Below are 18,853 nucleotides of genomic sequence, written 5' to 3'. Positions count from 1 at the left end.
TACTGTTGGCTAAGACCTCCAGTACAACACTGAACAGGACTTTCTTGTCTGGTTTCTGATCCTAGTGGGAAGTATTCAGCCTTTTATCATTAAGTACGATGTTATCAGGCTGAGGAAATTTTCTTCTATTCCTATTTCTATTTACAAAGTGTTTTTATCAGGTCTGGATGTTAGATTCTGTCAAATACTTTTTCTGTTTCATTTCCACCATTCTGGCTACTTCTTCTGTGTCTCTTTTGCTGTCTTGTCTTCCTCCACTAATGCTTAAGTTCTTCAAGGCTTGATCCTATGCTACCTTCTCTCCTCATTCTACACTTCTCCCACCTGTGAGCAATTTCATCATATGATTTTACATACCACCCATCTGCCAACTACTCCCACATCTCCAACCCAGACCATTCATTTTAGCCCCTAAGTCATTTCCTAGCTACATACCCAACAGCTCTACTCAGATGCCTCAGACATTTCAAAATAAACATGTCTAAAATAAAATTCATGATTTCCTGCTCTGAACCATGTTGAATGGAACTCCTTTAAAATCTTGATCACTCAACTTCAAGTGGACTCATAGTATTGGGGACAGCAAGAAAACTAAATTTCCTTAGTCCAATCAGTCTCTTCCTCTCCTCAAGTCTGAACCCTAAGAGTAATTGTTCCATACCTTCTCCTCAAACCTGTAACACTTCTGCCAGCATCATCACTCTCAGCTTATAGTTCTGCTTCCTATTTAAATGAGAAGATGAATGCAATCAAAAGAGAATGTCTATAGAATGTCTTTATCACCGCACCTATCCATTTACCTGCATCCATGCCACATGCTCTATCTTACCTCTTTTTACTTATGAATGTTCCTATCTATGCTCCTACCAACCTTGCCACTTGTCCACTGGATCTCATTTCTTCTCTACTCCAGGACAATGTCCTAGCAATTCTCTCTGCTCTATTCTTTATTACCAGTTTTTCCCTTCTACTGGATTATTTCCATCAGCTAAACATAGAAAAATGCTCCCGACTAAAACTCAAAAGCAAAAAACATTCTCAACCCCATATCTACCTCATGCTATCACCCCATGTCTCCATAATCCTTACATTTAATTAGAAAGAGCTGTCAACTTGCTATACTCAATTTATCTCTTCTCTCTTGAATCCACTCCAGTCAAGCTTATCTCTCCTAAATTTCTACCTAAACTTCTTTGCCCAAGGTCACTTGTGATCTCTATATGTTGCTCAATCCAAGGATCAGTTCTCAGGTCACATTCTACAACCATTTTACATGAATAATCACTCTTCCTAGAAATACTTATCCCACTTGTCTTCCAAGACAGAGCCAGCTTCTGATGCTCTTCTGGTCAATAACACTTCCTCAATCTCCTTTGCTGGATACTGCTCATCTCCCCAAACTCTAAATGTTAGGGAACCCCAGTTATTTCCCAGACCTTTTTACTCTGGGTTTACACATTCCATTGGTGAACTTATTAAGTCTCATGACTTTAAGCACCATGTATGTGGTAATGGATCTCACATTTATATATTTCATCCAGACCTCTTTCCTGAACTTGACTTTGCTTCTTGCATGTCTAACAAGCACCACAAAATTAACATAAATGACAGCTCCATCCTTCTAGCTACTTAGGATCAAACCCTGGAATTCTGGGCTTCCCTGGTGGCGCAGTGGTTGAGAGTCCGCCTGCCGATGCAGGGGACACGGGTTTGTGCCCCGGTCCGGGAAGATCCCACATGCCACGGAGCGGCTGGGCCCGTGAGCCATGGCCGCTGAGCCTGCGTGTCCAGAGCCTGTGCTCCGCAACGGGAGAGGCTACAACAGTGAAAGGCCCGTGTACCGCAAAAAAAAAAAAAAAAAAAAAAAAAAAAAAAAACTGGAATTTTTCCTGACTCTTATCTTTCCCCTCCACTTCACAACTAATCCTTCAGTAAGTTCTGTCTTCAAAATATATCCAGACCCTATAACCAGTGCTCACCACTTCCACTGTACTCTTGCCTTTGTTTTGGTCTCCTATGCTGCCGTAACATAATCACAAAACTAGCTGTGCTTAAAACACATATGTGTTATCTTACAGTTCTGAAAGTCAGAAGTCTAAAATGGGTCTTACAGAGCTAAAATCAAAGTGTCAGCATAACTGTTCATTCCAGAGTCTCTAGGGGAGAATCCAGTCCTTGTCTTTTCCAACCTCTAGAGGCTGCCCACATGCCTTGGCTTGTGGCCACATCACTCCAACTCCTGCTTCCACGATCACATCTCCTTCTCTGATACCAACACCACTGCTTCCCTCATATAAGGACCCTTGTGATTATACTGGGGATGCACCCGGATAATCTAGGATAATTTAACCATTTAAAGATCGTTAGTTTATTTACCTCTGCCAAGTCGCTTCTGCTATATAAGGTAACATATTCACAGGTTCCAGGAATTAGAAAATTGGGGGTGGGGGCAGCACATTATTCTGCTAACCACAGCTTCCTAAGGGGTCCCTCTGCTTCTATCCTTCCTCAGAGAAGTCAGAGAGACCCTGCTAAAACCAAAGTTAGATCATGTCAATCCTCTACTCAAAACCCATCAATGGCTTCCCATGTGACTCAGAGTAAAAAGCCAAATGCTTTACCATGGCCCTAAAAGGCTCTATACCATTCACACTCCTGTTAGATACTTGACCCTCCTTCCTCAAAGCCTCTATATTTGCTGTTCCATCTTCCTGGAGTGCTCTCCCCTCAGACACCCTCTCTGACTTGTTCTGTCATCTCCTTTCTGGTCTTTGCTTCTACATCACTTTCTCAGTGAGGTCTTTCTTGACCATCCCAACCATGCTATTTAACACACACACCAACATTACATGTTACATTAGAAGAGAAGGTCTCGAATCAATGATTTAAAAGCTTCTAACTTCAGGGGCTTCCCTGGTGGTGCAGTGGTTGGGAATCTGCCTGCCAATGCAGGGGACATGGGTTCGAGCCCTGGTCCGGGAAGATCCCACATGCCGCAGAGCAACTAGGCCTGTGCACCACAACTACTGAGCCTGTGCTCTAGAGCCCGCAAGCCACAACTACTGAGCCTGTGTGCCACAACTACTGAAGCCCACGCGCCTAGAGCCCATGCTCCACAACAAGAGAAGATACAGCAGTGAGATGCCCACGCACTGCAACAAAGTAGCCCCCACTCACCACAACCAGAGAAAGCCCACAGGCAGCAACGAAGATCCAATGCAGCCAAAAATAAACAAATAAATTTATTTTGAAAAAAGAAAACTCCAGGCCAGATGGCTTCATTGATAAACTCCCCCCAAACATTTAAAGAAGAATACCAGTTATATAGACTTCTCAAAGAAAATGGAAGAGAGGGAAACACTTTCCAACTTTTATGATATGGAAATCAGACTTTACAAGAAAACAAAACAACAAACCAATACCAATATGCAAGGCTTACAAGGAAACCAGAGTACCTCTGGAGGCCTGTTACCTGCAGGCCTCCATGGGAGGGGGGAAGGGAGGAAAGAGGTACAGAAAATGCTGAGAGAAACTTTTAGTCAGAAGCATCTCCTTTTAGCTCTTCTGTGCAACTACTGTGTAAGAAGATTAGAGAATATCAGAAGTGGAAAAGTGAGGTGATTCAAAGGTAGATGGTCCTATGATTGTGAAATAATACATGAATGAGAACTTGAGGCCACAGGCTTCCCTGGCCCGTATGCCTTGGATGCTCATTTAAGAGCTATATATTTTCCCACTACCTATATAGACCAGGCCTGTCTGGGTTTATGCTTATTTGATGCTTGTCAAGCCTGTTAGCCACAAAAATGATCAGCATTCCCACAGAACAATGGGAGAAGCAGCAATATGGAAAATAAATCTAAGGAGGCAGAAGAAAGAACCACCAATTTTATAAGTTCTTTCTCAATTTAGTTAGTGAGAAATACCCCCAAAAAAAGACAAAGAGGGCTTCCCTGGCGGCGCAGTGGTTGAGAGTTCGCCTGCCGATGCAGGGGACACAGGTTCGTGCCCCGGTCCGGGAAGACCCCACATGCCACGGAGCGGCTGGGCCCGTGAGCCATGGCCGCTGAGCCTGCGTGTCCGGAGCCTGTGGTCCGCAACGGGAGAGGCCACAACAGTGAGAGGCCCACGTACCACCCCCCCAAAAAAGACAAAGAAATGTAGATAAGCAGCAGCTTCAAATACTTCATTCACTCTTGCTTCAATTTCCAAGGAAGGCCATATGAATTATCAACTGTCAGAAACATGCTGTTGGCAGGGTTTTTCTATTTTCTTTTGACCAGCATCAGATGAATTGAAAAACTGAAGTGTTTTAAGCAGCTACCATGCACTGAGACTTGAGCACATCCATGAGCAAGATGATTGGGGGGTGGGGGGCGTGGGGGTAGAGAATCAGGTTCTTTCCCAAAACAGTTAGATTTTTTTCCTGATAAAAGCATGTGAGGCTGGGCTCTCTGCTCAGATGGAGAGAGGTCCCCTTTCTGATGAACAGTGCGATACTGCAGACACAAAACAGAAGGCAATGCAGGGAAAGAGCTGACCTACTTTCTTTCCTACTCATAAATCACCAAAAAATGTGGGTGCTTTTTTCTCCCCCAAGCAACAAAATAAATCCACTCTCAGGTTACTTTGCCTGAACTCAACTTTAACACCGCAAATATCAGAGTTAAGTCGCTTAACTACTAAAAAGTTAGTACTTTAGAACAGAATTTCCCATTTCCAAAAATTAATTTGCTATTGGGTGAACTGAAAGATGGAGAAGAAAACTCCTCTACAGGTTCCATCTGTCACCTCTCCTCTCCAGAAAGGAACAATAAGGTCTAGGAACCAACTCCAGACTGTAGGTGGAGCCACAGAAAAGCAGCCCCCGGCAGAGGGGCCAGGGCTGCCTGAATGCAGCAGTGTGGGTGTGAGACCTGAAAAACAAACCGGAAAAACCCAATACTGTGGATGGATGCTGACAGTAGCCTCAAATAAAGAAACATACACTTTTATATAATAACTTTTTGTCTACATGCTACAGCATATTTAGCCTAGTCAAGTTGATTAACGTGCCTAGGGTTTGTTTATCAAACAAGCCAGTGACCCTGGAAGGAAACACCTCAGGATTAGGACCCCCCGATGCCTGACATCACTGCCCACATCAGGCTGAAGAATAAGGAGAGGGCTCCACTCCTCCTGAGAGGGACAGCCATCAGCTACCTTAAAGAAGAGGTCCTTTGAGCGTGAAACACATGGCCAGGGTAGGTAAGATGCAGCTCCCAGAAATCTGGTTTACGCTCCTCAAAGAATTTCAAAACTTTAAATTAGTTACCAATCCTTTAAAATTGAGACTTGTCAAAAAAATCTGAATTGCTGACTTCTCTTTAAAAATAATGAAAGAATCTAGCAATAATGGGTTGGAGTGGAGTCACAGTTACCTCATTTAGAAATGGCACATGCTACATAGTTTGTCATTACCATGCCTGCAAATGTCTACTGTATTTGCCATCATTGAACCTGCCCAGCCCTGTCTGTGAGCAAGGGTAGGAAGGGGCCTAGGAGAGAATCTGAAGGAATAATCACACCTAGAGAAACACCTTTTTATCTAGGACATATACCCAATTCCAAGCGTGGTCTGGACACTGTCTTGAGGTCTGTTCTAGCAGGAGAAATGAACCTACAAAGGAGAGGGAAAAAAGGTGCTTTCTGAGGGCAACCTAAAACCTGGGCAACATATCCCAGCCAAACATGACTTATGCACACCATCACTCTCATTAGGATCTACTAGACTCTCCATGTGATTTTTTTTTCTAGGCTTTAAGATCATTTATATAAATACTCTTAGTAGGTGTGATCAGCGTATGTTACCATCTGTTTCAGCCAATATGTGAAAGTATTGTCGCTTTTCAAGCATTTCAAAATCAAATGGAGAACCAAAGGCATTAAAAATAAAGTGCTGGCACACCCTCGGGCTGACCGTAGTGGACATTGTGAGGGCAGCCCATGCGCAGCCTGTGCGCCCCGCACCACCTCCTGTGGAAGCTTGAGTCAACTGTGTAGCTTTCTTCCTTTGTCTCATAACCATGTCCACCAATGAGGATGCTAGTTCACCAGCTGCCCGCCTTAACAGATTAAAGAACAAGGGGAAAGACAGTATAGAAATGAGGCAGCGCTGAACAGAAGTTAATGTGGAGCTCAGGAAAGCTAAGAAGGATGACCAGACGCTGAAATGGAGAAATGTCAGCTCCTTTCCAGATGCTGCTGCTTCTCCACTGCAGGAAAACCGCAAAAACCGGGGCACTGTAAATTGGTCTGTTGATGATATTGTCAAAGGCATAAATAGCAACAACTTGGAAAGCCAGCTCCAAGCTACTCAAGCTGCTAGGAAACTGCTTTCTAGGGTAAAATAGCCCCCCACAGACAGCATAATCCGGGCTGGTTTGATTCCAAAATTTGTGTCCTTCTTGAGCAGAACGGATTGTAGTCCCATTCAGTTTGAATCTGCTTGGGCCCTCACTAACAATGCTTCCGGGACATCAGAACAGACCAAGGCTGTGGTAGATGGAGGTGCTATCCCAGCATTCATTTCTCTGTTGGCATCTCCCCACGCTCACATCAGTGAACAAGCTGTATGGGCTCTAGGAAACACTGCAGGTGATAGCTCGGTTTTCCGAGACTTGGTTATCAAGTATGGTCCAGTTGACCTGCTGTTGGCACTTCTGGCGGTTCCTGATGTGTCATCTTTAGCACGTGCTTACTTACATAATTTTACCTGGACACTTTCAAATCTTTGTCGCAACAAGAATCGTGCACCCCCCCTTAGACTCTGTTGAGCAAATTCTTCCTACTTTAGTTCATCTCCTGCATCACGATGACCCAGAAGTTTTAGCTGATACCTGCTGGGCTATTTCCTGCCTTACCAATGGTCCACATGAACGGATTGAAATGGTTGTGAAAACTGGGGTTGTACCCCAACTTGTGAAGCTTTTAGGAGCTACTGAATTGCCAGTTGTGACTCTTGCACAAAGAGCCATAGGGAATATTGTCATTGGAACAGATGAACAGACTCAGGTTGTAATAGATGCAGGAGCACTTGCCATCTTTCCCAGCCTGCTAACAAACTCCAAAACTAACATTCAGAAGGAAGCTACATGGACAATGTCAAACATCACGGCTGGCCGCCAGGACCAGATACAACAAGCTGTAAATCACGGATTAGTCCCGTTCCTTGTTGGCGTTCTCTCTAAGGCCGACTTTAGGACACAAAAGGAAGCTGTATGGGCTGTAACCAACTATACACGTGGCGGAACAGTTGAGCAGATGGTATACCTTGTTCACTGTGGCATAACAGAGCCGTTGATGAACCTCCTAACTGCGAAAGACACCAAAATTCCTCTGGTTATTCTGGATGCCATCTCAAATATCTTTCACGCTGCTGAGAAACTAGGGGAAACTGAGAAACTTAGTATGATGACTGGAGAATGTGGAGGTTTGGACAAAATTGAAGCTCTACAAAACCATGAAAATGAGTCTGTGTACAAAGCTTCATTAAACTTGATTGAGATTGAGATCCTCCTCTTTCTCTGTGGAGGAAGAGGAAGATCAAAATGTTGTGCCAGAAACTACCTCTGAAGGGTTTACATTCCAAGTTCAGGATGGCACTGCTGGGACCTTCAACTTTTAGATTGTACACCTGAGGCATTAAGTTGTTTGTTGTGTACTATGTTTGGTAGAAGTTTGTCTTACTGTTTCTCTACTAAGAACTCTTTTTACATGTGGTTTGTTATTGTAGCACTTTTTACAAAGAAACTATTCTTGAACAGTTCCAAACTGTACATACTATATGAAGCTTCTCCTCTCAGTGGGTTTCTTATTTCTATGTGGAATTTCATATCTTGCAGTGTCCTGTAAATAAAGATTAAATTCCACCCTTTTCTTAAAAAATAAAAAAATAAATAAAATGCTGATAGGGTAAAATGGCAAGCTTGAGAAAAGAATGCCAAATCTTTAAAATCTACTCTCAATTTATTTCATACAACTTGGTCATCCATGAACTTTCTGTAGGTGATTAAATTCATTGTGCTTATTATCTGTACAGCTATTGACCAGTAGCAGACTTCATGACTGGATTAAAGCTGGGGAAATGTTGATTAGATAATGTGGATCCACACCTGGCTCATCACACTCATACTCAGATGAAGCAGCTCTCACTGGCATACTAACCCACATGGTTGAGAATGAGAATAAATGCCCTAGCTAACCTGTGTACCAGTTAGGATCCCAGGTTAATAACCAGGCTTTACTTATTTTGGTCACCTACCTTGAGTGTCAGGAATTATACATATGAAAGAACCAAAGTATTAGTCATGGTATATTTTAAAGTTGGTTGCAGACATAACATAGAAATTTCATTCCTGTTACCTCTATTCTATTACTCCAGTTCCCTTGCTTTATTCCCCTTTATTTGTGGTCAATGCAATCTGAGAGGACATTTAGAAAGAGTTTAATGTAAATCTTCAGAGTATGCCCATGACCATTCTCTACCTGGGAAATTGAAGAGGCAACCTCTTCCACCAAAACAGCACTGACACTGCTTAGAAATCCCTGTGAGGGGCAAGGAGTGTCAGGCACACAAAAAGGATCAGTTCCCCTCACAGGAGGCAGGCAACTCACCTAACATTAAACAAAGCAACCATTCTTCTGTGTGCTTCAGAGTCTTTCTAGAGCCCCAGATGCTTAACCTAGCCTGATCACCAGTCTTCCAATATGCCATTATAAACGGAGAAAAGTTCTTAAGCTTTTACTTCAGTAGCTGGCTGAATTACATTATTAATATCTGTATCATAAGGCTACTTCAAGACATAGCTAAGTAAGGCTTCTAGCTCTTGAATCTCATTCCCTCTAACAAGATCCAAATACTGGGCATCACAATGGAGTGTGGGTGGGTAACAGTTATTCTTTCAGGCTTGTGCGTAACCATCCCGATTCCAGGACTACCACATGTTGCAGATGGCCCTCCCTTAGGGAGGGTGTAGAATGGCCACTGCCTACTCTCCATTTGCCAGCAATGGAGGACACTATACATTTTCTTTTTTTGGCTTCATTTTTTGGCTTCACTGGTGCATGGGGTTTTCTCTAGTTGCGGTGAGCGGGGGCTACTCTTCCTTGCGGTGCACGGGCTTCTCATTGTGGTGGCTTCTCTTGTTGTGGAGCACTGGCTCTAGGAGCACAGACTTCAGTAGTTGTGGCATGCAGACTCAGCAGTTGTGGCTCGCGGGCTCTAGAGCACAGGCTCAGCAGCTCCGCAGCATGTGGGATCTTCCTGGACCAGGGATCGAACCCATGTCCCCTGCACTGGCAGGCAGATTCTTAACCACTGTGCCACCAGGGAAGTCCCGACACTATACATTTTTAATGAAGGGCAAGGAGACAGTAACACATGATGCCTTAAGGGAATATCGCTTAAAGTCAAACAAATTTCTCAAGCTATATAGACTGTGGATCAGCGTTCTGTCCTCAAGACTTCTATCTAAAATCCTAAAAATGAAACTAACAAAATAAACCTCATCCCCACTCTAATAACCCAAATCCAATTTGGTGAAACCTTAAACATTGCTGGTTGTACTTTACCTGAGGACAGAGGGCTTCTAGCTGGCTTGCAGACATTCGAACAAGCTTTACACCTTCTTCATTGTTTGAGATGGAACAGGCCAAGTTGGCAACCTAGAAGAAAAGATGAAAAAGACCTTTGAAGATTTTTCTCTTTTAACTTTAAAGGAAAACAAATGTACACCTACCCTATCCCTGACCTTTACAGAACAAATGACAAAAGCACCAAAAGTGTTTTACTTCTCACAGACTGATTACCTGCTTATGAGGACAAATTTTTTTAGCTCTGTGCTAAGGAAATTAAACTCATAACACAGGTCACATTGTAAGCTGGTGGCAGAACACTGAAAGATCCTAGGGCTTGTAACTCACCAGCTTTACATGGGCTCTAACCTGCCTGAACAGTAAGTTGAGGAAAAGGGTCTCCTGGTGTGAGACGTGAGAAAAACCAAGGAACCAAAGGCACCAAAGAATCATTGGTACCCTCAAATAAAAATGTACTCTGCAGCTGTTCTTAAAGGAAGGAAATCGAAATTCTAAGCTGCTGTTCTCATTTGACAGGTGAATGGATGCTTACTTTAAGCCAAGATGAGTTTTATTTGAACGCAAGGCTATTTTTCAAATTAAAAAAATAGCATTAACACATCAAGATGGACCCAAGTCCACCCTCATCAGAAATGGAAGAAGAAACAGAGATGATATCCCATAGTTAAGAGCAAAACTGTCTTTTAACTGGTTTCTCAAAAGCACTGACAGCTGGACTGTTTCCTGAATGATTCTATTTCGTTTGAACTAAAATCTTTACCTTGCCATCCAACTGCCTCAATGACACTACTCATGTAGCCAGAAACAATCTTTCCAAGTTGTATCATACTTCTGCTGAAGCTCTGGCTGTGCTGAGAATGTTGTTCTGTAGCGGCTGCTAGGGCTGTGATCACTTACCACTGTTTCTAAATAAACAGGCTTGCCAATTCCATTAGCAATACCAAGGACCAACTGAATACACAGTGCTGAGACATATCTTACCCCAGTTGCAAACTGAGTTATGAATGATAGAGGCGTAGGCAGTTGAATAACAGAGGCACTTTCTGAGAATTTAAAATGCCAGAGTAAACAAGGGCAATGGCAATAACCTGTGATTTTCACTCCTCCACCCAAGTTAAGCAGATAAAGGCACAAGAAAAATTATATACCATTACTGTTGTTCGCAGTGTTACAGTTAGGGATTATCAGCTTTCTGTAAGACTGCGAACTATCACAATCCTGCAATGCCTAATCACAAGAAGAAACAAAAGAACATAGAACTTAAACATAAAAATGTGCGGAAAAAGAAAATTAAGTCAGATCTTTAATGGGTAAGGGCCTTCAAAATCACACAAAAGAAGTAAGATTTATACTCCCTGAAGGTTACAATTCCACTTTCCAGTGTCAACTGGACCTGAGCAAAGAGGCACTTCTATTCATGATGACAGTCTATAGAGATAATTGTTGATTTCTATTTGTTTCCTTTAAAAGTGCTACAAAATATGACCTAAGCTAAATTCTGTAGAAGATAAAACTGTTACAAACATTATCCCTCAAATGTACATTTTATGATGCTCTACTGAAGGAGAAAGCTTAAATTAGATGTGTTTATGAAGCCACAGCTTCTATTGCTTCACTGCCTTAACAAGGCATTTTGAAACCAAATATAAAATTTGAGGCTGATGACTGAATTAGCAATTTGGGACAACAAAGATCCCTAGTCCCACCCCATGCCCACCATTTTCGGAGGCCAGTCAAATGTTAGATTCAGGAAGGTCTGTCACTGTTTCTGCCTTCCACTCTCTAGCCACTACTAGTATAATTTTATATTCTCCCAATTTTATGAATCTGTAAAACTCAGAAAAAAATAATTAAATTAAGAAGCAAAGGATTACAATAAGTATTATCTACTACAGATCAGACACATGAGATGGTGTGTGGCTAAAGGCTGAAATGGCTGACTTTTGTAAACCATCTTTCCTGTTTCCTGATACAAATCCTAACAAGACTTGGGAAGACTTATTCTTTATTTTAAAAACATTACTTTAATGTTCTACAAGAGTACACTGCCTGTTTCAGGAGGCCACCCCGTCTGCCCTGGGAGGAGGAAGTGGGCACCTGTCACTGACAGTCTTCTCCAGATGAATGAGCTTCAATTCACCCTCCAGGGAAAGCGCCACTCACTCCTAACAATGACAAATGTGCAAATGCAACATCTCGACCACAGCTCTCTGAGAAGCTAACCTCATATACTAGTGCCAGGCTTGACTGCCATGAAAGCTGGGAATGAGGGAAGGGGCTTCCTAAATACCTCTTTGTGGGGCTCTAGAAATCTGGGATAGCAGCTCAGTAGACTGAAGAAGTTTCTGAAGTTTGAATTAAAAATACTCAGAGCAGCTAACTTCCAGAGAACCTAGCAGAGCGGAGACTTTGGAGAGTGATGAGTAACATCTCTAATTTGCTCTCGGAATAAATTTTTATATCTTTGCTACCACAGTAATTTGTGTATTAACAATTTAAACATCTTAGATTCCTGCTAATCTAAGAGGTCGGCTAAGACTGACACTATGACTACCAGCTTTGGAATCATGAGGCCTCTTTTGCACCACTTCTGCCTATCCCATTTAAGTTTGGACCCTGTAGAAGAACACAACATTTCAGAAAACTTTCAACTCCCTGATTGAAAAAAACCAAAGAACAGCCCTGGGCTTTAGCTGGTTTTAGGAGTAGCCCAGTAATAATCTGTGCTGTGCAGGAAAAAATTGTCACAGCCAGGCTGTGTCAAATCAACAAATATGACATCTGTACATGACAGGAAAGACAACTTTTCAGACATGTAGGAAAGCTCTAGAATTTCTTTACTTAAATAAAATGTATGAAACAAGGTTACAAGGGGGAAAAAATATACCATTATGACAAATTTTCCTCTGTTATACATGTGTTGATGACTTTAAATAAATTTAAAATTTGTTTAAGTCAAACATAAGTTGTTTCCCACTGCCCCTTACCCTGGAACCTTTGCAGGAAGACAAGAAGAGATTTGTTTTTGTTCTTGGTAATAAATTAATGACCTACTCTCACAGTAGCCTATACCTGTTGTGGAGGTGCAACAAGTGACAAGAATTGTGGAACAGGGAGCTTTTAAGTCTTAAGTAGTGACACCACGACCTGAGTAGCATGCCGTAAAGTTGAAGCTCAAACTCTACATCACTTGCCATGTGATCTTGGGTCAAGCTACCACCTGAGTTTTCTTCTTCAAAATGGTTAAGCTCTCTGTACTCTCAAAAAATCCAAAGTAATAATAAATCAACTTTTCCAAACTTGTCATATATGAAGAGAGAAGTCCCAACTGCACATCATATAAATTTCAGAACCACTGAAGAAATTTCTAACAATTACTTCCAAACCCACAGAAGAAATGATGATGAAACAGAGGTCAAGCTTCCAACTTTCCAATTTCCAGGGACGGGTGTTGGCTATCTTATTAGGAGGAACAAGATAGCTAACCAAAAAGTGAAGCACACATGGGTGACAGAAAACTTCCAAACTGGACTGTGATGATGACTGCATAGTTCTGTAAACTTAGTAAAAACCATTGAATTGTACACTTAAAATGGGTGAGTTTTATGGTATATAAATTATACCTCAATCATGCTGTTAAAAAAAAATGTAGGGTAAGCAGGTGAGTAATTAAGGGAAATCAGCAGAGGCTAGAAATGAGAAAACAGAAATTCAGAGAGGTAAGCAAGCACTGAAAACTGTTTATGAAGGGAGTATGTGTGCCATTCTGTGGTCAGAACTTGGGTTTTTAATGGGTCTCATAAGGTAGATGCCTTAGATGAGAGACTCTGCACAGAGCTGGGACAGCCAAAAGGCAACATCCTAAGTGAAAGAGTGAATTAAGAGAAAAGTCAACATGAAGAGCAAAATAGTAGGATACTTGCCAGTATAAGCCCTAATCACTCCCTCAAGGAGGAGAAAAAAAAAGGTCTCTCCTGTAAATTCTAACCAAAGGCTGGCCCTCCTCAGGGGTTTAGGTATAGAAATTATATTATTTATCTGGCCCCCCAAAACTTTTAGGTTTAGGAGGTCATGTATTAGTAGTATCCGTAAGCAACTGGCAGAAGTAAATATAAATGGAAATTTTCTCTGATGGAAAGTAATCTAAACCCAGGCCTCAAAGAATTCCCAAATACGAAATACCAGGAATGTGAACCCACAATAAAAAATACAGGAAGTACACAAGGAAATAAGGCATCTTGAGCAAAAGAACTGTGTAATAAGATCCATGACTTGCAGATACTTAAACGATCAAAAGTGGAGTATTAAGAAATATGTTTTTTTACATTAACAGAGATAACACAAAGGATACAAAGTATAGAAAAGGAAAAACACACTCAGAAATAACTAGGCAGATTTGAGAAGGATCAAAATAGAACTTTAAGAGAAAAGTAATAATGTCTACCATTTCTAGATATTTAAAATAATATCGACTAGACACTGCTGAAAAGAGAATTACTAACCTGGAAAGTCAAACTGAAGAAATTATTCAGGGAAACCAAGACATTTTCATGACATGAAACCATAAAAGGAATTAAGAGACATGAAAGATAAATTGAGGTCTATTATTCAACTATGAGGATTTCAGAAGGGAAGACAGGGAGAATGCAAAAGAGGCAATACTGCAAGAGGTAACAGCTGAAATTTTTCAGCATGGATGAAACAATTTTCAGATCTGGGAAGATAAATTCTAAGCAGAGTAAATAAAAGGAAATCTACACCCTGACACACTGAAGTGAAGCTTTAGAACAAAAGTGATTTTAAAAACAGCCAGAAAGTAAATACAAATTATCTACAAAGAAAGCTCAGTGAGATTGACTGCTGATTTCTCAACAGCAACAATGGAAGCCAGAGATAGGGTAATAATATTTTCAAATCCCTGAAGGGAGGCAGTGGGGGGAATCATCCCAGGACTATACATCCAATAAAATTATTTTTTCAAGAATTAAGCCAAAATAAAGACACTAAGACAAAACAAAAACAAAACCAATCTCAGAGCATTTACTCCAGACAGATCTTTCCTGCCCCAACTAAAGGTGTTTAATAAAGATGCTTTAGGAAAAAAGGAAGCAATCCCAGAAGGAAGGTTTAATATGCAAGAAGAAAAGGGAAGCAATGAAAATATGGTATCAGATAAATTTTATGCAAAAGTTGAAATAAGTGAATAAAGCAATACCAACAGTGTCTAACTCATGGGGCTAAAAATTAAGAGAACCAAACTACTGGACAACAATAACATCTAAGTTAGAGAATAACTAAAGTCAAAGCATTCTAAGATTCTCATACTGTTTCAGAAGGAGGAAAAGATACTACTTACCCTCAACCTCTGAATTTAAACATGCATGCTTAAAATATCCAGAGTTGCTAGTAATAAAATGGAGTGTATGATTTCCAAATGAGAAGGGCGGGGGGGAATAGAAGCAAGTGGGAGGACTCAATCAATCCAAAAGAGGGAAGGAGAGTTAGAAACAGAGGAGGAGGGATGGAAGCAGGGTTAAGAAGGGGAAAGAGAGAACAAAAATGCAATGGTAAGAATGAATCCACATGTCATAATGATAATAAATGTGTGTGTACAAAACTCCCTAATTAACAGGAAAAAAACCCCTGCTAACCTGAATAACAATAACTAAACATATGCTCTTTACAGGACACGTTTAAAACACAAAGAAACTGGAAGGTTGAATATTATTTTAAAAAAGTAAGAAAGCTACACTGGGATGATCAGGAGGAAGCACTGGACTCACAGACTCACAGCCCTCAGTTCTCCTAATATTGTTACTGGGAGACGGAAGGCCACATGCTGGGTTAGCTCCTCATCACAGCTCTTTGGAACTCAATTCAGTGTCAACTGAATATTATGACCTTGCCATTTTAGAGGGAATTTACAAAAAAAAAAATCATGTGGACTCTGTCACTACATTTATTACTAAAATGTTGAGGACCCTATGTATTAAATCATTCACTGTCCCTTATGTAAAAGTCCCAAGTAAGGATTTTTTTTTTTAACATTTTACGATAGGCTCATTTCCCATGAAAAAATGGGCATACTTCTTCCATTCTAAAGACAAGAATACAGAACTGATTGTGTGTCTTCCTTTCCTCCATGCTACCAGGAAGTGCAGTAACACAACCAAACTCAAGCATGGCAATTATAGCTCGTAATTGTGTATTATTTCTCTCCTACGTCCTGATTTTCTACATCTACCTTAATTTCTCTTACATGTTTTTGTTCAAAATAAGCCATGCCAAATCTAATTTTAGGGATATAAGTATCTCTAGTAACAGGATTAGAAATTGTGAATTTACTAAAACATCATAAACTATTTTAAACAGCTTGGCTATGTGATATTTTTAAAAAGGCTTTCATGTGTAGATAACCACCCAGGTGATATTGTCATCATTTCCATTTACATGTTATTATACAGATCACTTAAAAAGTTCCCTATTTCTGTCTAATCTCCTGAATAATCTGTCAATAAGGCTAGGAAGGGTGCCTGTCTAAACACTAGTCCATCAGGTCTACTGGTGAGGCAATAGGAGGGCCTACACTCTTTTCTGAAGCAGGGCCAGAGTTGGGCAGAGTGCTTCCTTAATTGTTCCTGCCAACACTCCAAGAGAAAAGAATCTCAATGCTCCTTGAGAACAAGATACATCCATTTGCCTTCACCTGACCATCCCAAAATTTGACTAGGTGGTTCAGTTCAGCCAAAAAAGCTTGGTGTTAAGGTGTTAAAATAGTACAGGCAAGACACTTTGGTCTTACACAACCCCATGCATGTGAAATTACACACCCTTGAAAATGTGAGAAAACCAAGCTCAATATGCTCAGGAAATTCTTGATTCTGAGGTCAGCATTCTTCCCTAAGAATACCCAACTGCTTTCATGCAAACATCCTACTGTCCTGGAAAACTGAAGCTTCATTTGATTGGCCATTTGCAAGAATTTCAGCCTATAGTATTGTACAGAGGTACTGAGAAAATATCCAAGATGTCACAGGCAGATGGTATAAGGTCAGTGTTTAATTCAAATGCCCCTTACAGAGGTTTCTGCAAGGTCACTTTACTGCGTATTATAAGCACAACACAGAATAAAAGTTATAATGAAGATCATTCAATTTGCAGTTAAAATACACATTTCAAGCCAATAAAGCCACAACCTATAAAGTCCTGGATAATGGGAAATACTTGGTCCTGGGGTGGTGGTGGTGGGGGACATAGCAAGTAATGATAATCCAGCTCAAAATCATACCAGTTACATTTACTTTTTGGTTCTTAATTCACAAGGCAATGAACAAAACACTATCTTATTGTACAGTGTCTCGGGCTGAGGGGAAAGGGATACTAAATGATAGACAGTTTTTACAGGCAAGATTTCATGAATTGTATTTTTCCTATTTTACTCTCAATTCATGAAATTGAAAAGGAACCAGAAGACAGCAAAATTAAAAAGGGAAAACTGATTGCTCTTTAGCTATTAAGCTGCTCACAGCAAAGGAGGTAGGCAAAGAATGAAGCAATTAAAAAGGACACGTGGGTGTTGCATTATTGACAAAAAGGTTAATATTTCTGACAGAAAATAAATTTTTCACCTCAATACACTAAACTGACAAGCAATATAAAGAAATCATTAACAGAAGAAAACGGTGAACAGAAGGGTCACCAGCTCATCAACACTGACCCTCAGCTCCTGCTCCCCTACTCACTGGCCTTGAGACGCACAACCTCTATGTACCCTTCACATAAGAAAAGGGGATTCAATACCATGTGGGGAGGTAATAGATCCCACTGACAACTGTAGTGTGAGGCAGTCAGAGGTCCTAGTCAGACCCTGAGAAAATAAGAGCAGCCACACAGCAAACACTCTGTTATTTGCTTTCCCAAGTAAAATCACAGTCATTTAATAAGGATCCAATAGGCAGCAGGCACCACACAGCCTTCCAAACACTATGCCCACACAGAGGGGCTGGAGAAATCCACTTCTGCTCATAAAACCTTACCAGTCAGTATGTGGTTTTTATGCTTCAAGCTAATCTTGTATTTCCATAATGTGGTATACAGAGAAGGTACCATAATATTCCCATTTCTCTGTGGATGCTATCCCTAATACTACTCAGAAACTATTAGTACATTTGAAGCAACTTTACATGACAACCCAAATTATAGCATAACGTTTTTACACTATTTTATTTGGCCGGGGTGGGCAGGGACAGAGATCAAGACAAAAGTTAAGGAGTTTGTAACTGGCTGAACAGCTAACTATACACAAAGAATCGTACAATCAACACAATGATTTCTAGTGGCAAGCTGAAAGAAAGTTTCTATCCCATGGGTTGTCTTAGACAGTACTTTATAAACATACTGGATAAAAGGAGAAAAGATATGCTTATTTTTTTAAAAAGAAAGAAATGATACAAGTTTGGAAGGGGTTGTCAATAATATGAAGAGCAATGCCAGCAATAGTCCTGACAGGACAGAACACTAGACTGAATCTAAGAAGTTTATACTGCATGAGTGTCAAAACAGAGAGAGTCAAACAACCAACTGCACCCACACAGACCAGGATGGAGAAGATGGAGTTGAGCAGCAGCACCTCTGGAAGCAAAATCCTGGAGCTGACTGTGAGGTCACTGCCCAAAAGCCAGTGGAAGCTTTGGCTGCTCTACGTCCATCCGCCCGCTCTTGCAGCAGGTGTTCAATAAGGACTGGCACTTAAGTGGCAAGCATTCAGAGAAGAGGCAGAATGAAGAGAGCCTCTCAAAGGCCTGAGGAAATCACTTAGACTAGTGCTGTCCAACAGGAATACAATGTGAGCCACATTAAGAGGTGAGATTAGAAAAAATAATATTTAATCTCAAGATAATATATTTCAACATGTAATCAATAAAAAAGATAATGAAATCTTTTACATTCTTTTTCCATGCCACATCTTTGAAATCAGGTATCTATTTTCACTTATAGCTCCTCTCAATTCATTTGTGTGCAGCAGTAAAAAGATGGACAGGGAGTGTTCCAGAGAAGGAGACTGTGGCCCCCCATTCCTAACAACCAGAGAAATCCACCAGTGGAAGGTGCCGCCTCTGGAAGGAGGGAGTTTCCCACTACAGAATGAGTCTAAGAAAGGGTAAGTGTCAATACACGGATATTAAACAGAAGGGGATTTATACACCAGAGGGAGAAT

At 40.9% G+C, this 18,853-nt stretch overlaps 1 protein-coding gene and 1 pseudogene across 1 annotated transcript in view; one reads left to right on the top strand and one right to left on the bottom strand.

The window, feature by feature from the left end:
- The window catches only part of CTNNA1 (catenin alpha 1), a 178,948-nt gene that overhangs the window by 22,799 nt on the left and 137,296 nt on the right, over positions 1-18,853 (bottom strand). The window contains exon 10 of the mRNA XM_067731886.1: positions 9,613-9,705. Coding sequence (XP_067587987.1) covers positions 9,613-9,705 — 93 coding nt within the window. The remainder of the gene's footprint in view (positions 1-9,612; positions 9,706-18,853) is intronic.
- Positions 5,956-7,753, top strand: LOC137221730 (importin subunit alpha-1 pseudogene; annotated as a pseudogene).

The sequence above is a fragment of the Pseudorca crassidens genome, chromosome 3 (assembly GCF_039906515.1).
Source record: "Pseudorca crassidens isolate mPseCra1 chromosome 3, mPseCra1.hap1, whole genome shotgun sequence".
Classification (NCBI taxonomy): Eukaryota; Metazoa; Chordata; class Mammalia; order Artiodactyla; family Delphinidae; genus Pseudorca; species Pseudorca crassidens.
This window is presented reverse-complemented; position numbering and strand designations above follow the sequence as displayed.